Source organism: Ptychodera flava, chromosome 19 (assembly GCF_041260155.1).
Source record: "Ptychodera flava strain L36383 chromosome 19, AS_Pfla_20210202, whole genome shotgun sequence".
Lineage (NCBI taxonomy): Eukaryota > Metazoa > Hemichordata > Enteropneusta > Ptychoderidae > Ptychodera > Ptychodera flava.
Window position 1 is genome coordinate 38,367,806 of NC_091946.1, and position 27,030 is coordinate 38,394,835.

A 27,030-nucleotide genomic window follows, 5' to 3' on the forward strand; every position below is an offset into this window, starting at 1 on the left:
ATTTGTGTTGTAATCTACCACGTCTGGACACTTCACACACACTTCAAACTTTTGAGGCGAGTTTCGAATCTACTCATCAACAAGTACATATAAAGTGTAATTATGTAAGTGTGTTGATACCTGATGTGTCGGTCACTTGACCATTACACGAGAATGCAATTTTCAGCGCGGAACGGAATTGCCGATATTTGAACGCGTATATGATCGGGTTGACGGTACAGTTACAGAATATCAAGATAGCTGTAAAAGTTATTACATCTGTGCTATGATATCGCGCTGTGTCAATGATATACAAGACAAAATATATCTGATTCGGAATCCAGAAGATAGCAAATGCAGCAAAGACCAGACACAGGGTCTTGTAAATGTTGTTTCGCGCACGCATAATGGAATCGTCTTGCGGGTTCGATGACGGTTGGTCGGTAATGTTTGGCGATTGTTTAGGAGGTGGCGGAAACTTCGCTTTAAGTTTCAGTTCCATGCCGATTCAGATGTATACGAACAATATGACACACATAGGTACCAAGTACTGAACCAGGAACGAGGCTGCGCCTTCGTTGGCACGTATACAAATAGTACCAACCCTTGCTATCAAAAGACAATCATATGTGGTGAACACGAACGCTATCACCCAACTGACAACCACAAAAACATGCCTTTTTAATGTTGAAGTAAGCAACATATTTTAGTGGGTAAATAATCGCAAAATGTCGCTCCACCGTTAGCGCTACCAAATTGTAGGTTGAGGCGTTGAAACAGGCAAACATGACATATCTTGACACCCAGAAACGGCAAAGTAAGTCACCGGCGAGGTTCCTGGGAATGTCGCTAACATGTATCACGTGCTATAAGCAAATGACCAAGGATGAAATAAAATCGATGACAGCTTGTGAGCAGACGAAAAAAATTTATCAGTGTTCTCAGACGTTTCACACGATAGAAGACGAAAAAAGACGAGAGAGTTGTTGACAACGCCTACAGCGCCAACAACGACGATGATTGCGCGAACTTTCTTTTCGTAGGTAGTTGTTTTCTCGATCAATCCCGAAGCGTCCTCGGCACTTGTTCCGTTGAAGCCGTACAAGCTCATGGTTTTTTGTACGTTTGTCAAATCTTCAATGGATCAAAACAACGGGGCTTGTTTTTTTCCTGCAAGTAAAACAACCATTTTTTTTAATGAATCAGTCTTGATGTACAAAGTCCAAAATAATTTGGCTCCTAATTATTTGAATGTTTTTAGAAGTGTCCAGAACGTCCACAGTCGTAGTACAAGATCTGTAGACAGAAATGAATTATGTTTTCCAAGACACAGAACTCAAATTTTTAAGAGGAGTTTTACGTATAGCGGTGTCAAAATATGGAATAGTTTACCAGCAGATGTCAAATTTTGCTCTACTCTTCACTCTTTTAAAACGAAATGTAAGTCTCATCTTTTGGCAAAATGTAATTTTTAAGCCATTTTGGCGTTTTTTATATTTTGTCGTCTGTTTCTTGCTATCTTAATGTTTTGTTTTTCTCTGTTCCGTTTTTTATATTCTTTAATGTACATATTGTATATTTCTTGCATCTCGACACTGTGTGAGAAGAGCCTTCGGCTCAACAGTCTATCGAGTTTAAATAAAGTCTAATAATAATGATAATAATAATAATAACCATAAAACATCACTGATAAAGTCATCTCTCATTATTGCTGCAATTTGTTAATCTTGACTCAAACATATTTTGGCATATATCGCAGAAAGTATATTGTCTGCTTTGATGTCCCAAACCACAGTCACTTGTTGGCTGCATTTCCGCTCTGCGCGTACTAGCTACGCGGCCCCACACTTGTGTATATTATACACACGTCTATGGACCCGTAGACGCATAGCAGAATTGCAGCCAACAAGTGACTGTATCCCAAGCAGATTATCACATCACAGCGCTGAGGGAATATTCCAACGATGATTCGTTTCATGTCCGGATCAATGTGTAATAGCAGGTAATTAATGTCATACGCGATATCAGTAGGAAGAGTTTCAAAACCTGTTTTGACACGAAGTTTCACACATCTTAAATAGTCTGTCTCGCCCCGAACAGCAACTGTTAACATCACTCTCTATGCCTTGGAGTCAAGTTGTACCGACGCACATCGCGAGTGGCGGGCTGTAGACAGTTTACTATCAGCAAGTAAGTTGCAAGTTGGTGTGTCCTCCAAAGCCCACTCAGTCGACTTTTTAGAAGTTCACACGAAGGCTATCTGAGGTTTTTATACCTCTGAAAGCTCACTCAGATAATAACTGTGAATTACGAGGTCTACTGTCTATGCTAAAACCATGATTTAACTCAGTGTTGTAGCCAGGAATTTTAAACCAGGGGACACTGTGTCCCACTACTATTTATTTTGGGGGACATTTTGCACATTTACGGGACAACATGCGTCAGTTGTCAATCAAATATTATATTATTTTATTACATAATTTTCATACTACTGAACGTCCTCACTCAGTACTAGTTCAGTTCTCCACCTTCAAATGATTAAACGTAGTTCGTTTGTAGCGAGTTATTGATAGATTTGTCTTTCGTCTTTCAAGGCGAGAAATTTCACGATGATTGGTTATTTCTTTGACTTGAGTTTCGCGTAGGTTTTCGAAATGTTCTTTAGTTGTTAAAATCATCTGTTTCCACCACGGTTGTCGCCAATGGTTTCAATCAAAGGTACATTTTGGGTCATCTAATTTTACCAGTAGAGTAGTTCAAAATTCTAAAATATACCTTGTATCATGAATCTGTATCGATATCTGTTGTTTATCTAGATTAACGCAAAGTAGGGCCTTCCATAATAGGCTGCAAAACGGGCTCCGATCGATGGATGATAACAACCTCCTGAATTAATGAAAATGACGTATCGTCATTTAGTTTGTCAGAGTTTCGTCTTGAAATCAATATGGAAGGAAGAGCAAAGACTGATCCGCAGTATGATTGACATGCGAGTTTGTCAAGCTATCTGATACTTCAGTGCCTCTCATTGCCACCTAATTGATGTCCTCTAAAATTTAGAGATTTGTCGCACATTTATCCCGGCGAGAAAGTTAAAGGGTATTTGATATATTTTTTGTCGATGTACGCCTATTTCAACTTATATTTACGTAGTAGGCAAATTGACGCGTTTTAGTTTTGGAATTTTATGAATTTCCGCAAACCCATAGTCAACGTGACAGGAAGAGCAAAGTCTGTTACTGTTCGTCCATGATTAACAAATATGTTTGTCGAGTAATACACATTGTCACCAAGGCAACGTCCGACCGGTCCCTCCTGTTTTGTTTCCAGTCAGCCAGATACAACAACTCGTGACATATCTAAAAATTAAAATTTTGTCCAATGAATGCGGGAAATGCGCAACAAGATCATCCTCAGAAAAAATTTCCCGTCATATAAGGAGTGTGAAAATCCACCGTCGCTAACATCCATGGCGATGGCTGCTTATACTTTAGTATAATGCTGGTTGCTTGTACATAAACTTGTACTGAGCGTCGCGTCCACCAGACTGTTTTGATTTTAGCTTTATTTGTAGATCGGATTTCAGAAGTGCCACTATGTCTCATTTACATATCATACGCATCAATTAGGACGTTTGACGTTATTCGTCCGTGATCCTCATTACATGCAGAGGCTCAACTGGCCCAGACAAGCCGAGTGCCTGTAGACGAAGTAGCACATTCTGCGCATCGTTTACATTTCGCTTCGATTCAATACATAATGTGACAAAATACCTCCCGAGGAAGACTTTTGAAGGGTGCTGCTTGGTGTATATGACTCAGACTATTTAAATCGTTTGATAAACTTATGAACGGTTACATTCATGAGTCATAGAATACGATATAATTTATAGAACGCACCTCGGGGACAGATATTCTGACTCTCAAATTCCTACAACTCTTTTCTGATCTACCACTTGTGGTAGCTCTTGCAGAAAGAAAAACTCTCACCGTCTTAGTTTTAAAATGCAAAATTTAATTTTCCGCACAGAGTTAACAAAGGGATGGCAGCCATTTTGAATTTCAAATATGGCAAAATATTGGGCAATTTGTAACAAACTTTGTACGATAATCCCCAATTTTTATTGTTGATTTTGGTGAGAGAATGTTGAAAGGTTAATTTAGGGAAGTTTGAAGAAAAGTTGAAGTCTTTCACGTTCGAGGCGCATACTACCCTAACAAACGTATTGCACTTCTACAACACCAATGGACTTTAACATGAACGCCTGGACAAAATAACATTGTGGGCCTAGATCGGGCCTACAGCAGTGTAGATTTTCACGCTTTAGTATATATTTCTCACAGGAACAGATAAGTGAAAGCAAAATTGGGATGGTTACCGTAAAATGAAACTGGTGGAGATTGAAACGAAATCAAAGATAACAAAGCAGCAGCTCTGGGATCTGAAATAAAGAAATGAAGAAGAATTAAATACAAACAGGGATTAGAATATAGTAGGAGCTGAAGACGGAAATGCCGCCGACCCTGTGAAATAGCCAAAACATTCTTTCTCAGATGTTTATGTGCAAGAATAGAAGATAATTGTACAAAAAGACAACGGTATACTCCGTACAAAAGATTTTACGACAGAAGATCTGCAAAAAACAAAGTCAAACTGGTGCCCGTTTAAAGAAAAAATCCGCAAAGTATACAAATGAAACGTTATTCAACGATTGGATTAAAGTTGTGTCATTGTCAGATCAGAAAGAGATGCTCTTAAATTTCCTTTAGGTCATGTTCAATGATACTATGCCTTCTAGAAATCATCAAGTCGCTCTGACCACTGTGAAATGAAACTCGCAAATTTAATTCGTTCACGTCAGAGAAAGCGTACATCTTAATATTAATTTCAAACTGTTGATTAATGTGTGGAGCGTAACAGTGCCATAAAAATTACATTGCCGTCTAGAGGTGTCACTGTTCATTTTTCGGACTGGAACAAAAAATTCCTAGATTGCGAAACGTCTTAAGTCGAACATAAACACATACATGTAGACAAGATAGGAATATTGAAAAAAAGATATGAATTGACCAAAGTATGAAGACTACGAAAGATGGTATTTATAATCCTCCTGCGGTTGACTAATACGAATAATTCCCATCTGACAATATTTTGAAGTAGATATCCACTTTGTTTATTGTAAATTTAGGTAGGTTTAAAATTTATTTGAGAGAAACATACTTGTATGTAACGAAAAAATATCGCCACCTTGAAAATGAGCGGAGGTTGTACATCTGACTTACATGTCCTATTTGACTACGTCCTGTTCCATCTGACATCCTGTCCATCTGTGACCATGTCCTCTCTGTGACGCAAAGTGTCAGAAGACAATATGCACATTCAAACAAAGCATTTAAATATAATCTGTGTAATATGATATGACGGTTTCAGTGTTTTGCCGGCTGTTATCTGGGTGTGGTTGTATGTACAACTCACCTTGTTGATTTTCCACACACAGTTTGGTCGTGGTTATACCATTGAAATAGCCATGACGCTCTGTATACCGCCGGCAGCTTTTTCGCTTTTGAAGCCATTGTCTTCTTTTCAATGTAGTCGATAAAACTTGCTCGGGCCATTGAAAAATTAAAAATAATTGGATATTTGAATTACAAAGACACAAGTGAATAAAGACGTGGGGTGTCCTCGGTTATAATGATGACGTATTTGGATATCCCTTTGGCTTGGGGTATTGGATGGTTTACTCTCTGCTGATAAAGTGACATGCATCATTGTTACGAAATTTTGTACCTCCAACCTAGAACGTTAACAACTAAACGTTGTCGTTAATAATTGAAACTGTGAGGGCCCATGTTGACGACATATGTTGATACGATTGAGATCCCCTGATTTAGATATCGTTTATGCATGGTGGTAGGTATACGTCTTTAGGAGTAGTCGACGAAGTTAAGAAAATGTTCCATAAAATGATGAGAAAGATATTTCCTATATTTGTCAAGACATGGTCATTATAAAAGTTACACTCACCAATGCAAACACTCATATGGCGTTGTTAATAATTTGCAATTTGTGATGTAATTTGCACAATTTTTTGTTGGTGTTTGTAATTACAAAAATCACATACATATATCACGATTAGTTTCGCGGATCACTGTATTTGCGCCATCAATATACTGGTATGCTATAATAAGGAATATACGACATTGTCTTAGTTTGCTTTTGATGATTTGTGTAAAGTGATGGTTTTCTGTTACAGTAGAACATGGCTGGTGTGCACTGTTGGTTATTAGAACCATGCTTGTGTAAAGAGTTGGTTTGGTTTTCTGTTACAGTAGAACATTGCTTGTGGAAAGTTTTGGTTTTCTGTACCATGCTTGTGTAAAGAGTTGGTGTTCTGCTACAGTAGAACATTGCTGGTGTAAAGTGTTCGTTTTCTATTACAGTAGCACATGGTCGGTGTAAAGTGTTGGTGTTCTTTCAATTTCATTCCAATTCCGGCTCAGCAAGATTTCTATTTGTGATGAGCATGCGAGTCCGCTGTCTTAAATTGCAAATGTCTGGATCATATCATAAGGCCTGCGGGGGTGGGTGGGGGAGGGGTAGATGAAGTGCTTACATCTCGAAGATTTTTACACGGTGTGGTAGGAAACTTATAATAAATGTTCACCCATTTCTTTCACCAACTATTAGGAATTTCTAGTCAAAGTGATAATAGATTTCTCTCCCTAACCAAATAGTCAAAAAGGTTGATGACCTTGGTTCAACCCGGGTCATCAAGTTCACAATTTCGATGTTCTTTTACTCCTTTACAGAAAGAGAGGCTAGACTGGCCTGATGTTATTTCAATAACTTTGTAAACAAGTCAATTATCTTCTTATTCGCCAAAATTTTGATACAAATCAGAAGCCTGCATAAATAAGGCAAAAGCCATTCACACTTAATGTTTATATATCGTGTAAGCATATGGAAAACTGATGATATATATTTCCCCAATCTCTATACAAATAGCGCCCTCATTTTTTCGGAGTAGCGGAATAATTTCATTATTGTATTCTATTTATTTTACTTTAGCTTGTTAAACTTTATTTAGCGAGGGTAGCCTGGTAAGCTTCCGTAAGGATGCTTATCTTCCCCAGGGCCCTCAGATGAACATACAAACTGATACAAAACAGAACTACATGAAACATGACAATCAAAGCTAGCACAGTACAAAGCACAGAAATAAAACGTGGCCAGGAGTGAACCAGCACAAAAGAGATAAGAGAATGCACACGCTGAACGACAAAAACAAATTCGACAAGAAAATTAAAATTCAAAACACAAAAATTATTTCAAATAAGCTTTAAGGTAAGAACCTTTAAAACTACTCAATCAGTTACTAGATCTTATATTTAAATCAACACTATTCCACTGATTGGCACTTTTTAAAGTAAACCCTCTTTTTTTAAATCTCTTTTTGTTACAGGAACCACTAACAATCTTTGCATCTTAGATCTTGTAACTCTTTTATGATCAATTTCGGTAAAAAGACTTTTCATATGTTACGGCGTAAGATTATTTAAACATTTAAATATTCTAATAAACTATTGTATCCGGTAGTGGCATTATATACATTGTTTTAAATACATCCTTTGTCGGTATTAGTCACTCTGATAGCACATTTCTTTCTGAATCGTATGCAACCTTTTGATAAACGGTGATGCTCCCCATAAATGACAACAGTAATCCAAGTGTGGTAAAACATAGCTATTATAAAAAGTGTCCTTGTATTCACGAGTAAAAACTTATTCCCCTGAGCAAAGCGATATTGCGATTTACTTTATAAAAATCTTGTCACAGTGGTGTTTCCGTTCCAGATTTTCATCGACAAGTCAACAAGTGTACCAAGAATATTTTCACAGTGAACTGCTTTACAAGTCCGTTTCACTAAGTTTACTGTCTAAAGTTTGGTTACTTAAATATCTACGATTTCGTAGCGTCGTTACATATCATGATTTCGTAGCGTCGTTACAATCATTATTTTTGTCTCGTCACAAGTCAGAGTTCAAGGTTGTCTCAATTTCTTAAATACATTTTGCACTAGTAGTTATGGTTGAATCATCAGCGGAACATTTAGCTGTTGCCCACCTTACGACTTCTGATTACCTTATTCCAGTGGGTTAAATCTACATCAGTTGTCAAACATATGCACTAAGGGAAAAAATGTTCATGATTTGTGCCATACAATTTCAGTAAAGGACACTTTAGGTGAAATTCTAAAATCAAATTTCGTAAAACACCATATTCTAGTGAAGCAATTTATATCAATTGTCAAACATATATAAAAGCACAGACATACCCTTGTCACGTGAATAGTCCCTTCCTACGTCATGTTAACTCAATTACTGACCTAGAGTGGATATTTCCTCCAAATTACGAACAGTAAATTATGTATGACATAGCGAATTTCGGGTTTCAATGCAACACAGAATTACAGTAAGACTTTGTATTCTGCCAAAATTTAGGAGTGGCTTAGAATACTGTAGTAATCTGTGGGCGGTTACATCAAAACAGAATATCAAGCTTTTGAAGGAGATTCAAAGAAGGGCTACCCAGTAACTCAGTATATAATTTATTACACGGATCTAATATACTAATGCCGTTCACGGTCTAGATCAGAAAACAACTAGTCGAGATCGAAACTATTAAATGAGAATGCAATCTTTGATGAAGACCTCAAAATAGTTACGAAAAACTAGCCATGTGATCTTCCTGAAATTGTAAAACGTGTTTTGTATGCCTACGATTCTGAGTTCATGGTCTCTGGCAAGGATGTTGGTAAAATACAAAACTAAGTTTAGAATTGCAGAGTTTGAATGACTTATTGCTTGATAACAAATCGTTCACACATGTTGGTAAAACGGACCCGATTCTTTTTGGATCGAATCACATTAAAGGTAGAAGTAGGAATAATGCCAATATCATCGCCAAGGACACCGTTAATTTAATTATCATAGTGCAGATTTGGATCGAAAGCTTAGAAGGAAGAGTATGGCCACTCTCAGACAGATTGTTCAGACTGAAAACACCAAATTAAAGATTTGTACTGCACACGTAATTTTCTTGACACAAATACTCGAAAAGTCCTCACAAATAGCTTAATTAATTGTCTCTATGTTTATACATGTGCTTACCGGTATCAAGGTCTTAAGGCAGGTAGGAAACACAGACTTCAAACTGCACATAATAATTATATAGAGTTCGTTCTGGAAATACATTTCACTGAACACATTCGACAATTTCACTTTGAAAAGTTTGGGTGGTTTTGTGTGGAACATAGTGTGGCATATCCGAAAATGAATTCAAGGCAGAGCGAAATTATATCAAACTAGTTTTCAGTAAACAACATCGAAGTCATGAAATAGTCTGCCATGCATAACAGGAATATAATTTTGAATTACAATTTGAAACGAATGGTGAAGACGAATCTGCAGTATATTGTTGTAAACAGGCACTAGAGGAGTTTGTCTAATTTTTGATATGTGTGTAATATTCAAGAGTAACTTTCTGTCTGTTTTGGCTTGTTGACCCAAGTTCTGATTGCATGTTGTTTATTATGTTGATATTTGTCACTTTCTTTTGTCACTTTTGGCCGCAGTGAAAATACGTTTTCATACCTTTCTGCGTATTCTTTGTGAGTTTAGTAAGTGTAAATGAATAAATCAAATTAAATGAGATCTGAAACGTTCCTTCGATTGTGTCACCCATCTATGGCATGTTTTGGCATTGCATTCCGATCGCCACTCGTGGACCAATGACGACACAAATCCGCAACGAACTTGATAAATTCACATACAGTGATGATAGACAGTCCGATGTACAGACCAAGTGTGCCACCGATATCGCTCAGCAAGTCTTCCCACTATAAAACAGTTGAAGAAAAGTTTTATATAAAAATGCAATATCAGAATATTTTAAATATCTACCAAGTCAACCATAAAACACTTAAATAGTCAAGGGCATTATTAATAGAAAGATGATGCAAATCTTTAAGCGTAAAATGAAAGGCATTGGAATAAACAGAATAAATAACAAAAAAGGATATTGTAAACACGAATCTATCACTAACAGTAACTTCCGATAAGCTATAAATCGCATCCGAACCATACGTATTTTGTTCTACTACTTACTGTGTATGCTTTATATTCCGAAGTCACTTCATAACTTAATCGTTCCAGGTATATTTCAAGTTGAACAAAATTTGACCTAGGGAAAATGTACACAGAGTAACATACAGGGAATGACAGTCGGATCGAAAAATAACATCGAAAGGCAGATCAGAGTGACTGACAGACTGACAGACGACAGGCGGGCGGATAGATAGATAGATAGATAGATAGATAGATAGATAGATAGATAGATAGATAGATAGATAGATAGATAGATAGATAGATAGATAGATAGATAGATAGATAGATAGATAGATAGATAGATAGATAGATAGATAGATAGATAGATAGATAGATAGATAGATAGATAGATAGATAGATAGATAGATAGATAAGCTTACTTATTAGAATAACTAAGAAACTTATAAAGGGACAGGGTAACATTCACTTATCAGTCACTATTACATGAGAACTACATACCCTTAGGTGTGAAGGCGTGAAGTGTGTGCTTTTATGAACACGTTCTTCATTAAAAATAACTGAGAATTCATTTCTGAAATATTGAGATATCCCCAACCCCATCATAGATTCTATAAACTTTAAAGCAAACATTCTATCAACATTGGTACACTGCATACTTCTATCAACAGAGAAAGAGTTCAGATCTGTACTGTAGAAAAGCAGTACAATTTTGTCTGCTGTAAGCAAATGAAGCTCTGAAATCAAGAGTTTGTATTACTTTATTACAGACAAAGATCTGGTTGTATTCCTTGCGTATATTGTAACTGCCTCTGGCCAAAGAATATCAAATTACATAAGATATCATACCTTGCAGATACACCATCATTGATATTTCTTGTCTTTGAATTTTCATTGTGTACACTTTGTAGAAGATGTGTCTGCATTGCAATCAAACAACAGTTTATAATGATTGAACGATAACCGCCAAGAAAATGAACTTATTTTCACTTAGAAACGGCGTATCTCCATGCGGTCAAAACAATACTCGAATAAGTCATAATGCGTCCGATACCGAAATAAAACACTTCAGCACTGATACAGAAAGCATACCCAAGATTCTGTCACCATGTGTGGCACTTCACGTAACAGAAAGCTCGGGCACAAACTACGCTGAAACACAATAACTTAAATGTCAAATTTCCTGTCTCAGACGAGACGACGGCACTCTAGAGATCAGCCCATTGACTTACAGAGAGTAGTCGTGACAAACAATAAAAAGCTTATTGTATCTCAAATTTTAGTGTTTCACTGTGAACAAGCCAATGTCATCTCGACCAGCGTAGTTATAGTACCGCTAATAGAGACACTTTTACTAGCTTTTTACTGATAGAAAAACCTAATTTGCAAATTTATTTGACCAATATAAATGAAAGGAAGAGTTGATGGCGTCGCTAACACAACGATCATAGACTGTAAAGATATTTAACTTTATTTTTAATTCCCACGCATATCGAGGTATCTCCAAACATAGTACAAGTCCAAGTAAAATGTTAAATTAGCCCGTCTTTCTATGTTTTATGATAAATCTATTAAGTCAAATCGTGAAATGTGTCTTAGGTTTCGTAAAAGATATAAAATGATAATAACTTACCAAGAACACATCTGAAGGCCACAGCGACTGAGACATCGTCAGAGAAAACTGCCTTTCGCTAGAAAAATGAAACACAGATAATGCACTTGTTTTTATGACATTGGTCCATTTCAATATCAAAAAGACGAACAAAAAATGTTTACTGTACATTAAAACCTTTTTATATGAACACCATTAAAACGTTGATAATAACAGTAAATGAAATAAGAGTGCTAAAAATATTCTAATTAAGGTTGTTTGGCATTTTCAACACATACATAATTTATCATCACAACGACCTGATATTAAATTCATTCTCCCAGGAGAGACAGAAGATGAAGTGCTTGTCGCATTAAGGTTTCTGATAATGTTTTTGATAAAGAGAGAATGTGCCTTGTGACAGTGCTACATAGTATGACTGACATAATATTGCCGTTATAGGTTAATGCCAAGAACAATATAAAAATGGGAAGAAGTTCACAAAGCCAACGAGAATCTTGTCTACTCGTGTCAAGTTTGCATTTTAATGAAGTTAATTATCGATAGTTGTGATTTCTATAGAAATATAATCAATTTGTTGTTTCTAGCGATGTGTTATTTCCTTTCAAAATCAGTAAAGAGGCCGTTGTATGGTGATGTTGATTGGTATTGAAACAAATAAACGAGGCACGAGTAGGCTAGTTCAGTTAGTTTCCATGTGGAGGACTATTTGAAATAATTGATGTATACTTTGTATTCATTAACGCATTATTCACATACTATTCACAGTCAAATAGCCGGACAAGCAAACACTCTATTTCTTATTCGTTATAACCGCTACGTAATAAAGGGAGGCAGTCGTCGGAACACTGCTCAAAGGTTGCCAGGGACCCCATGACTGATGTAAATACTGGATCTAGGGTACGCTGGCGATTGATGAAAGTTAACATGTTTGTTAACAATGAATATCGTAAAATTTAAATGTTGCAGCTATGTTGACTTGATGCATCGGGATACCATGCACGAAATACATTGTTTGTAAACAGGAAAGTCGCGCATGCGCAGTTCCGACGACTGCCTCCTTTTAAAAATGTACCAATAAAATATTCAGGAAGTCTCTATGAGAATTCCAAATACTGAACTTACTGACAAGGCTGTCGACAATCACACGGCAACATGTTGTTTCTTGAGAAGAAGTGTATCAGGTTTTTACATCGATCTGTTATAGAAAGTAGTTCACAGAAACATGAAGCATATATGGGAAAAGAAGTGTTTTGACGTCTAACGCCAGAATAAATCGTTAGGTATCACATGAAAGGTGTGTCAAATTTATTACAAAGATGACTTTCTTTGGGGGAACCTATTAAAATCTAACATAAAGGGTTTCGACATTGGGTTACAGTCAGTTTTAGGGTTTATTGACTTACGAATGTGGTATGTCCTACTTAAAATAGAGAAAGTCAGACAGCGACCCGAGGAAGAATGTTCCGGTCATTTTTGTGTGCGTAATTGTTTTCTGTATTTACTCCCTCAAAGTAAGTAAGGCGATTAAAGCACCGAATCCAGTTTGAAGGTTTTTCATATTTATCAACCTCAACCTTCTTGTTTTCTTGCCTAAAACATGTACACGTGTATCAACTACTTATATTCAACATCCCCACTTATCTAACTTCAATACATTCGGGCCAATCACAATCCAAAGTTTACAATTTTACAATTGATAGTGATCTACATACTCTGTCAACAGTGAAAGAAAGGAAGCTAGAACTTTGTATTAGCAATAACGTTGTCGATAAATGACTTAATTATCCCGAAAATCACGCTGGTAATATTTAAGGTAGCATGCGCCTCGAAAGAGAAAGACTTAAACTTTTGCTCAAATTTTCCTCAATAAAACTTTCAACTATTTTCTTACAAAATCAAGAATAAGAATAAAATATTTGGGGAAGCACATTTTTGTGCTAGAGAAACAAATTACCTAACACTTACAAATATTTGAAATTCAAAATGGTTGCCATCCCCGTGTAACTCTATGAGGAAAAGAATTTTTTATTTTCGAAAAACTAAGACGGTGACAATTTTTCTTACTCCAAGAGTCTTAAAATGAGCCCACACAAGCCGTAGATAAGAAAAGAATCGTAAAAGTTTGAGAGACCAAAGGCGCATTCTATCTTAAAATGTCTCAATACAATATAGGTACCAGTCGAAAATAAAAGTCGCAAACCATTTAAGCTGAGAGATTAAGAAATCATTACCTTCATCTTCGTCTAGGAGTTTACAGACCCTGGCATTTCTGTGGATAGAATCCGTGCAACCGCAGTATCGCTCCATGGCATTCAGTACGCATGCGCTTTCACACGCCTGCAGTAATAAAATATACATTTATATCGACATTAATTAACTTTACGGATTTTTCATAGAATCATGCGAAAGATTATGAAAGACGCATTGTGCAGTGAATGAAAGACAAGGAATTAAACTTTTGCCAAAGTTGTAGAAATAATGGAAGGATATTAATCTGAACTGTGTAAAACTTACAATACAGGACATGGTGTACGCTGCGTGAGTGTTAACAGTGATTAAAATTAATGTCAATTTGTCAGTCTGTCAGCCGGTCAGATTAAATCGATGAAAGGCGAGACCGTTATGTACAGGCATACTACGTGCCACATCAATTCAACGATAGACTGACAAAACATTTGCCTGTATGCAACTACATTATAGCAAAAGGGGATGTAAATGCCACTACATTATAGCAAAAAGGGATATAAATGCCAAAACCAAACCATCTAATGAGACGCTGACATACATGAATGTGACAAAGTTAATAGATGAGAGAGTTGGAATTGACAAGTAGAAGGTAATAGAGCAGAAAACGAAGACGAAAATGAAATGTAAACCAATGTAGGGGAAAACGTTTCCGAATGAAAATTGTGAAATCACTTTATTCAAATCATATATACCTGAACAGAATATTTATTTTGAAATCCTTCAACTTTGAAGAGGTCTTCTGTTTCACCATAGGTACAGTTGCCCCAGGGTGGATACATTCTAGTGAGTTGATTCTGCAGTGAAATAATTAAAATGTTGTGATAATTAGCATGGATATTAAAATGATTGAATATAAAATGAAGATATTCGATTGCTATTCATGTATATCGTTTGTTCGCGTGGAATATATCACAGAATATTGTTGCATGGTCCAAATGCGTGAATAATCATGTAACTATTGAATATAAGTGTGAATATAATACAACAAAGATAAATGAGAAATACTTGCCTCTCTTATAGCAATCGACGTCACTGAACCCGGCGTGATTGTAAAACCGTTCAGTTGTGGTAATGGAGCTAAGTCAGCGGGTGCGATGATCACTCGTACACCAGAATCTTTTCCGTACACAGCGGTGTATTCCTCCTGCTCCGTGAACAGTGTCAATAGTAAACCTGGACCAAAAACCAAATATATGTTGTTATGTAGGTCATTTCCCCCACACTCATCATGACCTGAGTCCAATTAGTCTAGAATATTCTCAAGGTCACTGCCCTTAATGACCTCACAACCTTGAAATCAATTAGTCATGTTTGGAATGTTCTGGAAAGTTGATTAGTTGTGTAAGAGAGATAATTTTAGAACAGTAATTAGCATGTCAATAAAAGTTCTAGATTGTTCTTATATGCCCTTATGTAAACACATGTGTATAAAAAGGGACGTGCACAGCTTCCAGTCAGACTTTTGGGATCGTGTCTCTTGTGTGTTACTACATGTGTTTGGAAACCCAGCAGTAGTCATTCTCAAGACTTTTCATGACTTTCACTGCCAACGCTGGATTTACTCTGTGGACTTTGTGCAACTACAAGCCTGCAAGCCGAAGGACTGTTCATTCATCCGACTGACTGTTACAACTCTGAGACTGGAGCTTTGCTGTCCCAGCTGAGATAAGTAGTCTGTACACTTTTAAAGCTTGTATTTTATCCCTGACTTAGCAATTAGATTTATTTTCGTAATAAATTTTGTTTAAACGTTAACTGCTGAGTTCACCTTTTGCTCGTTTTCTCTGCACGTAACAATGTACCACCCTTTATTGTGCTTTGTCTCGCAGCTTCAACTTGTTGCAATCTTGTTTTCTTGACTACAAAATCGACGACTTTGTTATTTTCTACCAAGCTCTCAGATCTTCAATGTACATTAACGTTTTTATTTTAAATGTAAAACGCGAGCGTTCAAATTCTGATGACTGTCTGTCGACGCCTGTCCATAAGAGACGATGCGATATCAGAACACTTTTGAAAAGAAGAGCTAACCAAACAGCATGATAATTCTTACAAGTGACGTAAATTTTTTGTTGGACCTGCGAATATTACCAAGAGAAGTCAATGAAAACCTCAAATGTTGCGTCAATGACATCAGAGTGTCACAGATTGGTAAAATATACGTACAACAGATGCCGTGATAGAAATACAGTTTACAAATACTTTATATGCTGAGATATAATATAAGAATAAATAATCGTATTCTTTTGATTTATTATCATAAAACTGATAACGGAATCTGATTTTCGTTACATGACTTGTGATGGTTTAAGACATCGTCGGTCAAATTTTTCATCCTAGTTTGACAACTTATGGTAAAGCTACTTTACCTCGTAAACCAAATACGGCTACGAGCATCGACAGAAGAGTTCGCAGTTTTTCTCTCTTGAAAAATTGTCCATGAACATTTCCAGGGGAACCCTTGCAGGTTTCTCATTGTGACAGTTCTCAATGCTGTCTTGCCAATTACTTGCTACATACACAGACAAGTATACCAGCATTGTCACTACAAATGCATAGTCGACTTATGTTATTTGTTTATATTTAATGAATGTTAATAAGGTATTCAGTCATGGTTAGGTAATAATTAATCCAATATACTGACATTGCTTTCTACTTTGGTTTTTCTGTTGCGATCAACAGAGATTTACTGAGATGTTCATATGCGATTTGAAAACGAATACAACATCTTGACGTTTACCTACCGTCCTTAGCGCCTGGATTTCTCACAAATCTGTCCCCGTTATTGTTAAATGTAAAGCAGTTTCCGTATTTTTCATCTTGGAATGTGTGGAAATCGCTGGAGAATCAAACAAGAATAATGTGAACACATGGATGACATACATCTCAGGCATTTTAAAATAAATATGTAACATTCGAAACTAAAATGTTAGCAGTGAAGTCAACGCCCACATCGCTACAAATCTGTCGAGTTACTGAAAAATCGATTTTTCAGAGTCTGCAGAAAAGACATAATTCCAAATTTATGTTATTTCTTTTATGTCGCATGTTAACTTGACGCAATATCTAGGGAATCCTTTTGTAATCAACTGGAGAGCGTGATTGCCGATAATGGACGTCATTTATTTACGCTTATTACAATGTCTATGTAAGGTGTATTATATGTTCGATGGTTTCTCTTAAAACGCTGTAATTTGTGTTTTGACTTTTTAGACAGGGGTAAGTGATCGATACAGCCTAATCTCTCCCATTTATCTTCCTATCAATTATAAACGCCTAAGATCGATTCGTCTCATCTAGCATTGCATCTTGTGCCATGATAACAACACTTTAAGATCGATTTGTCTCACCTTGCATTGCATCTTGTGCCATGATAAGAACACTTCAAGATGAAGTCACGGCTCTGGTGTCCCAGCTCACTGATTCTGTCCTTGCCAACTTTTAATATTTCATTGAAGGTACCGTATTCCGGAGACAAACTGTAAGACTTAAATCCTATCCAATCAGGCGGATCTTCGCCCTTCACAGCGTGGTACTCGTGACTCGGACGATATTCCGAAAGGAACTTTTCATAGGCGTAATGATCCGTAGTGATGTTATGGAATTGTTTGAACCAAGGTGATGATGGCATGAAAACACGATCTTTTTCATAGGCTGTAGAATGAAGAATATTTGATATGCTCCATTAAGCTTTGTAAGTACCGTTTAAGTGCTCAAGGAATGTTCTTACCATGAATTGGATATTCTGCCTTGTAAAGTAATTCAAGTGAATCATACTATATTCACTGGGATTGGCATGAGGAATAATTCGCAAGAGACGAACTTGAAAACATGTCATCGTCCAATGAAAGACATCACATTTGCCGCAAAGTGATAATTTAATTAATTTAATATGCAGGCAAGGCTTCGGAAACTTGGCCAAATCTATATTATCATAAAGCTAAACATGGTTTGGTTAGAATGGAGTGTGTTGTCGCATGCTCACACCAACTTTCAGTGATGATAAAATTATAACTAAAACGTTACTGACGACATCTCTTGATACACTTTTACTCTACATATTTGCACTTTTACTCTGCATATTTGCACTTTTACTCTGCATATTTGCACTTTTACTCTGCATATTTGCACTTTTACTCTGCATATTTGCACTTTTACTCTGCATATTTGCACTTTTACTCTGCATATTTTAGTTCAAAATAAAAAAAAACGGAAACTGCTCAGCTATAGGCCTACTAACACGCCAACCTGGTTCGACAATTGTAGTCTAAGATGTATTACGACAAATTGAAATAAAATAAATACTGTTTATAGTTTTAAGAATACTTTGCAAACTGTTTTAGTATTTTTCAAACAAGGTCTCGTCAGAAATTTTCCCGACATGTGAATCCCACCGGGCAATCGTGTTTTTATTTTTGCTTACAAGGCTTATTGATGTTTACTTTCTCTATAACCCCAATATGGTCTGAATGAAGTAATGAACTGTATACTAGTATGCGTCTACTGCGTGAAAATGTTTTGTGAAGGACCAGTATGCCAGTAGTGTCTGAGAAAGTAATTACAGCACTGTGATTTTTATTCATATCGACCGATGTATTTAAATAACAATCCAACTGGCTCCTGCGAAGCGCGAGATTTGAACAAGGCCTTCCATGGCACTTAGTCAGAAGAAGGCCTCTCAGATAAGGTTGGATGTAAACTACTTAATTGCAGGTTTCCCACAAGACTCCACTCCCATAACAAATCTGAAAATTCCATAACTTACCCCGAGAGCAGTTTCTTTCATCGCTTCCGTCAACACATTGTGGAATGATGTCACATACTCGATAATTATGCAGACATTCGCCTGATTCACACTGGAAGTAACCTTCTGGGCAGGACGTACCATTATTCAAGAAATCAGTAACTAATGGGAAAGGAAAAATCAATTTTTTGATTTCATGTTAACGCTAAACTTACTTGCAAATGAACTGTTGAAAGGTGATTGACATTCTTACAAAAGCGACGCCTACTGCATTAACTTGCGGCAACAATGGAGTCTCTTTCTCATCTAAATAAATTTAAAGTTATAAACATCTTTAGCAGCAGCTCTATGTGTATTTCATATCCCTTGCCCAAGTACACTCACGATGCACTTTATGACGCATTGTGGGAAAATACTTACGTCCATCAATCAGAACTTCGTAATGGTCGTAGTCTGAGTCTGTCAGTAAATCCGTGCCACTGTCTCCAAGCCTGCTGGACACCAACAACGAACATGTTATGTTTCCTGGTTTGTAATTAAATGATAGACAGCGTATATCCCTGGTCGTTAGGCACTCGTAACTACACTGATTGACGGACATCAAGGGTATATCAATGGATGTAGCACCAACTAGTCTTCTCTGACTTATTTTCTCAAATAGTGGCAATGAATTGACGTCGACATTGCGCGCTTCGTGGTCTATGTATTCTGTGGAAAAGAAAAGATACACAATATCAGTGCAGTGTCATCGTTTGAAAACTTGTAAGTTTGCGAGTTTGTTTGTGTCTGCTTGTGTTTGTTTGCGAAACTTAACGATTCCCGAAGATTTATTAGTATTATTAGTATTATTATTAGTACTATTATTTTACCCTGTGCTTGTCTAAACTGCATTACCTGTAATACTACATCCACGTGTTAGTCCGTAGCTGATGCTGGCTGTTTGAATGCTGCTGCGGTGAAGGGAATAATTATAGAAGTTGGCCTTGACAGCGAATCCGTCTTTTATGTTGTTCAATGCAGTACAGCAGGATAACGGGTCTTTACAGCAATGGCTAATACCATCAACCGACCGCTTTTTATGCGTAAAGTATGCAAGAATTTTTAATAAAATTCTTCTTTTCGGCATGGAGGAGATTGTCTTACAGAAACATTGTAATGGTCAGTGCACGTCATCTCGGTTAACATATCGATGGCGCACTTACTATGACCGATAAATCTCTACTTAGGCCAAATAAAAATATGTTTGTTTCCGTCAACCTACCTACCCTGTTACATGTAAAACCCTCTGACTTTTCAAAATGTCGGGCATGAATTTTGCAGAATTTGGCTGTTTTTGATCGGTCACACTATAATAAAAATTAAAAAATAGATAAGCTTCCGTCCGCCCTTCCCTAGGAAGCACAAACTTTTATTTACGCATATTGCCGTTTAGTTATGAATTTGTCCACTAAAATACAAATTTCTGTATACCAACCTTCTGCTTTGACTTCAAGCTCACAAAAATTCATCCACTGAATCCTGTTTTCTAGTTGTACGGTTACATATCTGCCAATCAGCGGTATGAGGCAGTCGATGTGGTTTACAGTCCATACGAGGTCGTGCATTCCTAACGGTCCCCCACATTTGGGATTTTTCTTGATTTCCAAACTTGACCCCACTCTGAACACAACACCATCACTTCGTTCCTCTGGTCAAGTGAAAGATACAGATTCAAAAGAATGTTAATTTGGTTTATTCGGTGATGATGAACTCCGATAAGATGATCATGATACCCTCTTCGCAAAATGAGGCAATATATGCCGATGTCAGATCAAGAACAGTTTTTCCGATTATATTCATTTATTAATCATTTCAAACACATATGTATAGATTTACTACTTCAAAATTGGTGTATATACATTCATTCAACAACAAGAGTATATATCTATAGAACGCTGAAAGTCATTTAAGTTCATCGAGCCATATACATAGAGGCAAACAGATCGATGTGTGTGATTTTTAAAACTTACTGCAGCAATCGCCCCGGTTTATAAACACCACTCTGTAAACTCGGTGCTCTTTCAGTAAATCCACCCTCCACCATGGTTCATTTTCCAATCTAGTGTGTATACAGCTTTGACCGACTACATAATCGGTGTCAAGGTTTCCGTCCACGGCCCTGGATGGTACACCTTTACTGCTCATGCTCACTTGTTCAGCTGGCTTCATCAATGCCACGTTCGGTAGTTCGTCTATAAATGCTGATAAAATATAACAAGTTGCTGTTTAATTGTGCGACAATTAAAATGACCGGAAGGTTAAAGTAATGAAAAAATTACCTACGTAATCGAGTCAGATTGCAAAGGGTTAGACTCTGACACATAACGCTTTGGTCAAGCAAAGTTCGAAACTTTTATCATTCACAACTAAAGTAAGACAAGCCGATGTTCTAAGGGCAGATCCAGAGTTTGGAGATGTTGTTGGTTGCAGTCCATTCAATCTAAATCTTTTATGATCTAATGTCAGGTAACATTTACACACATGGCACAGAAGAAATTTTTAGGAAGGTGCAATATACCATGAAATCATACAATTACACCATATTTTGCTTTAGATACACATGATTTCAAGTCTTTATTTTATATCCTGAAGACCATACAACAACACTTTTGCTGGTTCTGTCTTTGCGCCCTTGTGTGTTGAATATTCTCACTCTTATGTTCGTGTTCGGTAATTTTTGCACATGTAAATATGTGGGCGTGACTAACGTTTTCTGATTTCGGATTGGTATGTCAGGTACCTTTTCAGATCGTTGACATCTATATGCAAATATCTCTCAGAAGACACTGTAGTTGTCTTGAAAACATGAACAAAGCATTGTTTACTTACGTATTCCGTACACTTCGACCTCGCAGAGATTCAAGTATTCGGTTTGATTGACAAGTTGTATGCTGACGTAACGTCCAATCAGCGGCGACTTACAAGTCACGGTAATGATTGCGCTGCTGTTCACAATGTGTTTATATGTTATGACTCCACAGATAGTTGTTCCATTCTCTGCTCCAGCCACAGTCACTACATCGAGGGACTCCGCTCCAACTGAGACAACGGCCGAAGCGAGCCTTTCACCTTTAAAAAAACGAAAACGAAAAAAGTTACTTGTCAAAAAAAAGAAAAATTAATAATATGAACTACAATATGACAAATAAAATCTGCTATACGCAGTAAGCTGGTAATCCCTTCTCCCGATAAGTTATTTGCAAAACATGGATGAGCGATGAACTTACTGCAGCAATCCTGCCTGTTAGCGATAGTAACACGATACACGGTGTAGTTTTTCCCTAGATCAACTCTCCACCATGGTTCAAACTCTATGTCTGTCTGTGAACAACTCCAAAACCAGAAGTTGGTATTCTTGATACCGTCAACAGCGAGTCTGGCTGGAGCATTTGGATATTCGCTGCTCTGTTCTGCTCTCATTCCAAGGGCTGCATTTATGACCCATAATTCTATAATATAAAGTATAGCAGTCCATGACCCACAATTCTACAATATAAAGTATAGCAGTCCATGGCCCCCAATTCTACAATATAAAGTATAGCAGTCCATGACCCACAATTCTACAATATAAAGTATAACAGTCTATGCTTGATATTGTTATATTTTCTGTCAGAAAGTTGTTATTCAAATGAGATTTATCCCGCGATTTTACTTAACTTAATCTTTCAAGCGGCGAATTCTTTTGGCATCATTTGTATCGCAGGATACGAGATTGTTTTCCTTAAGGACATTAGGGTACTTGCGAGTATGTTACAAACACTGTAATATGTACATGATATCATTGGACATTGTATGCGTACCATTTGATATCAGCCAGACCACTGAAACTTAAGCACTGACCTGAAGCTAGGACCTGCACCTCGCACAGCAGTAACTTGTCGTCGACTCCAACGACGATGACAAGCACGTTGCGACCAATTGATGGCCCACACTTGAACGTAATCTTTGGACCAAGAAGGTAAGAAATTCCAGTACCACACTGATCACCAACTACATCTCTTCCACTTCCATATCCCACGATCACATCGCCTCCATTCTTATTGAACTCTGTTCATATAAGAAATGTTTTATGCAAAATCCATTACCCTTTTGTAAAACATTCTAACTACTCAACGTATCTTTAAAAATCCTGCTTCATCACCGTAACAATCGATAGAGAAACCCTCTTGCAGGCACGTGATCAATACTTCAATCTGTCATTACGTATAGTTAAAATGGAGTTTTGCATTGAATAAGCCCTGTGTCCGCCATTGTACTGGCTGTCAATTTAGTTGATCAATGCTTCCACATGAAAATATAAACAACCTTAGCCTTCAAGTCTCTACGGGATGGCCTCATAAGTCACACCATAGAATTTAACACAAATCGACGTTTTAGAGGCTGGGATATTTCATCGAGCATCTCAGGACAGAATGCTGCTTCATATACGACAATAAAGGATGAGTAGTCATATACGACAATAAATGATGAGTAGGAGTATGATTTGACATAATGATAGAGAGGTTTAGTCACAACACACTTAATCACGTTACAAACGTAGTCATAATTACTGTTTAGATGTTCTTGCTGTTTCCGTGAAATTAGGCAAGCAACCTCGTGAATTGTAGTTAAAAGTGACAAACATAATATAATAGACTTTGCAGCAGCACATGAAGTATTCGCTATGGATTGCCAGACATGAACGAAATGCTACAGTTTATCTCCACTTTTCTTCTGACTCTCCTACAACGATTAATATAAAACTCCATAATGTCAAAGAAAAGCGGCCGATTTAATCTAAGGCTAGCTGCAATAATTGTAGCCCATGAACCTTTGTTTGCCGTGTTGGCTATTCAGCCCCGGCCCGTATAATACTTTCAGAGAAAACGTGGCAATTTTGCACAGCAGATCTGCTATGGGATGTATCTGTACATCTACGGATCGGGGCTGAATAGCCAACATGGCAAACAAAGGCCCGTGGGCTACAATTATTGCAGCTATCAAAGGGTAGTAGTGGTTTAAGAACGGTCGTCAAGAAAGGAAACTGGTTTCAGGTGAAAATATTACGAATTTTGCATTAGTTTTCTAGAAACAATGGAAAACATCATCAGAAAACGAACAACAAAAAGGGGAATTCACACTTTAACACAGGTATGTGTACGCCACCTCTCATTTATTTATATTATTACATTTTTCTTCTCTTTCTGCTCTTGGTAAAGAAATCATAATCCAAAGTTTGACATTGGCCCTTTCACAGAAGACATAGTTGTCAGAACCTTGGACTCTCCAATGTAATTGTATTGTCTTACCTCCGTAATTAAAATCATTATGTTCCTGCAGGTAAACTATGACTTCATGGATTTTGTAGGAATCGCCGAGGTCGACTGTCCACCAGGGTTCATACTCATCCTCAGTTGCCGAACAACTCTTCAGCATATGGTACCCCTCTGTGTATCCATCCACGGCTTTTTCAGATTCATAAAGTCCGGTTCTGCTTTGAATCGTTTGCTTACCAAGGGCGACGTTGGTTTTACCTGACTCTGAAAAGACGTAAGACAGAGAACGGTGTTATATCTAGATTCATGTGATATTTTGGAATAATTAATAAAAAGTCACGATTATTAATGATTCATTTGTGTCTTTAGACGATAGAAACTGTTGTTAAAATTATGATTTCTAGATATAACATCAAACTATATGAACCGTCGTCACAACAGCGACAGATCCTTCATTCACCTTTTGATACGCGGCGAACTACCCAGGTCACTTCAGCGGCCATGCATCTTTGAAGTTGTCTGCGCCACATTTGCAGGACTTTGTCGTAAACATCACGGATCGATATATGTAACAATTTCATCATTTAAAATTTCTTAGTTTCAATTGAAGTGAAACGGTAAAAGTTTTGTCATATTCTCACCACAAATAGCAGTCAATTCATCACTTCCATCAGGGCAGTCCATGACGCCATCACACGTATACTTCACTGAAATACATCGCTTCGAGTATTCGCATTGGAACTCATTTCCTGAACAATCTATGAGAATTTGAAAGAAGGAAATATGTGAAATATATGAAAGAAGAAAATATGTGAGTCTCGGTCCATTCATAGAAAAGCGTCCTGCAAACTTAGTGAATTGTTTTTGTCTTTCATTTGCATCACTCTTACCAATTAAACATAAGCTTATTTCAACCTCAGAGAAGTGCCTTAGATTGGCGGAAGGATTTACGGTTACATTGCTATTCTTGTACCATAGAGGATAACATTGAACAAAGATTGCATTTGAAGAGTATTAAGCCTTTAATTTAACTTATAACTTCGATTTATCAAACTTAACAGAGATAACCAGAGCATTACGTTCACAATTCACATTTCAGATCGCCCCTGAGTCGACACCACTTGTGAACACACCCCTGATCGGCCTAGTTTATTTTTGGTCTGAGGCGTGGGTTCAGAGGTAGCACAAATTTTAGACCAGCCCACATTGTTTGTGAAAGGTTCACAGTCCTGGACCCAATTCACTGCCTAACAGCTGGCCTGGAACGAGGTCCATAAGTGACTAGGAGTTTTGAGATCCAAATGCGGTGTGAACGTAGATCAAAGCTTATCTTGCGTTTGGCTTTGAGGTGGCTCTGGGGCTGAGTGTGAACTTAGCGACAATTACTTTTGGTTTACTAATATCTACTGGAACAAGCGCTTCTTAGTTTATACAATGCCATGTCATCAGACCTCTATGTCAATACTAATTCTCACATTCCCAGTACTTTCATTTCAGTCGGAAGAATCCATGATAGATGACTCTGTAACTTCCATACCTCTAACAAGACAATTTACAGATTTTTCTTGACAATGTTTTTAACTTTTTCGAATATTTCTTTATTTATAAAATCAAAGTCTTTATCGAAAGATTTTTCTAAGAATAGAATTTATGCACGTGATTGTATTTATATTTGCCTACAGCATGTTTTAAACTTACATCTTGTTAATGTACATAAAGGTGTAGCTAGCTCAAAATTGTTTTTGTGCGTCTAGTCTCTCCGCGAATAATTTTCATGCATGACAATTCATATATGCAGATTAGTAAACCGCCACACTTTATCTATATTTGAGGTTGTAAACTCAACTCTCTTTGGATATACTGATGCATTGTGCAGATTAGTAAACCGCCACACTTTATCTATATTTAAGGTTGTAAACTCAACTCTCTTTGGGATATACTGATGCATTGTTAGGTTTACCAAGTGACTAAAAGTGTGATGGTTTACCGGTTTGCATGTTGAAAACAGGATGGCCCGGAGGGGAGTTACGGGATTAAATGCACGGCAACAGCAAAGGGTCACGTGGCTAAGTGTTGTATAAAGAAATCAAATGAACAGTTCAACCATAACTGACTAGACAGAATTGAACAGATTTAGTGTTGATATCACATATTTCATCTGGGATAGATAGTTGTCAAATTACAGGTAAGTAGACCCTCTTAGTCAGTACCTATTTACAATGATGGCCGTAACGTCAGTGAAAACCATTATTGTCAATGGATTACAGTGATGTTTCCGGAAAAGGATAAGCATGAAGGAATGTGCAAGGCTGTTGTTCACTCATAATCTGCTTCAACGGAACACAGAACATAAATCAGAGATAAATTTCACAAAAAGGCTTCAGACAACGACTACACTAAGATGAACAGATTCTTCAATATGTTGTATTTCTTGCCATGCGCCGCAGAGACATTTCATAGAAATTTATATTTCATTATTTCTGAATGTAAGACCTACCACAATTGTATTCGTCTTCTCCTTCATAACAGTCTTCTTTACCATCACAAGCGTAGTCATCATCGATGCAAAATCCCCATTGACTGCCACTTCCACACTTGAATTGACCATTACCACATTGACCTGCGGCAAGTTTTGCAAATAATGTTATCAGAAGATTACAAAGGACTGTCCTTCAAAATTGATTCATGTCAGCGACTCAATGACAGGATTTCCAGCATCATATTAATATTTACACTCACCAGGTAGAAACCAACTAAGTTTTAGACAACAATCTCGGGATACTTTGGATCAAAAGACCATATCTGGTCTATGTCAACAAATATGGAATAAGAGTTGAGACAAACACTCTGTCTGTATGTTTGCCAGGACGATGGAAACGACATTGTACTTATGAGTGTCACTAAAAGATCTCCAGAGTTACAGCTACTTCAATAGAGTATAGAACTTGATACCATAGGGCAGATATTTTGGATGGCAAGTAATTTCCCAATGCTGTCTTATCTTTGGTCCGTTTGTTCACTTCTCTA

At 37.1% G+C, this 27,030-nt stretch overlaps 1 protein-coding gene across 1 annotated transcript in view; it reads right to left on the bottom strand.

Moving 5' to 3' along the window:
- Positions 1 to 7,974: 7,974 nt before the first annotated feature.
- The window catches only part of LOC139119468 (uncharacterized), a 34,121-nt gene continuing 15,065 nt past the window's right edge, over positions 7,975 to 27,030 (bottom strand). The window contains exons 5-24 of the mRNA XM_070683300.1: positions 26,501 to 26,623; positions 24,645 to 24,761; positions 24,037 to 24,267; positions 22,589 to 22,795; positions 21,976 to 22,197; positions 21,578 to 21,817; positions 20,719 to 20,949; positions 20,184 to 20,396; positions 19,130 to 19,417; positions 18,731 to 18,871; positions 17,316 to 17,619; positions 16,710 to 16,804; positions 14,975 to 15,138; positions 14,658 to 14,759; positions 13,950 to 14,055; positions 12,841 to 12,913; positions 11,737 to 11,794; positions 10,953 to 11,023; positions 10,146 to 10,221; positions 7,975 to 9,877 (exon numbers count right to left, since the gene is read on the bottom strand). Coding sequence (XP_070539401.1) covers positions 9,716 to 9,877; positions 10,146 to 10,221; positions 10,953 to 11,023; positions 11,737 to 11,794; positions 12,841 to 12,913; positions 13,950 to 14,055; positions 14,658 to 14,759; positions 14,975 to 15,138; positions 16,710 to 16,804; positions 17,316 to 17,619; positions 18,731 to 18,871; positions 19,130 to 19,417; positions 20,184 to 20,396; positions 20,719 to 20,949; positions 21,578 to 21,817; positions 21,976 to 22,197; positions 22,589 to 22,795; positions 24,037 to 24,267; positions 24,645 to 24,761; positions 26,501 to 26,623 — 3,224 coding nt within the window. The 3' untranslated portion in view covers positions 7,975 to 9,715. The remainder of the gene's footprint in view (positions 9,878 to 10,145; positions 10,222 to 10,952; positions 11,024 to 11,736; positions 11,795 to 12,840; positions 12,914 to 13,949; positions 14,056 to 14,657; positions 14,760 to 14,974; positions 15,139 to 16,709; positions 16,805 to 17,315; positions 17,620 to 18,730; positions 18,872 to 19,129; positions 19,418 to 20,183; positions 20,397 to 20,718; positions 20,950 to 21,577; positions 21,818 to 21,975; positions 22,198 to 22,588; positions 22,796 to 24,036; positions 24,268 to 24,644; positions 24,762 to 26,500; positions 26,624 to 27,030) is intronic.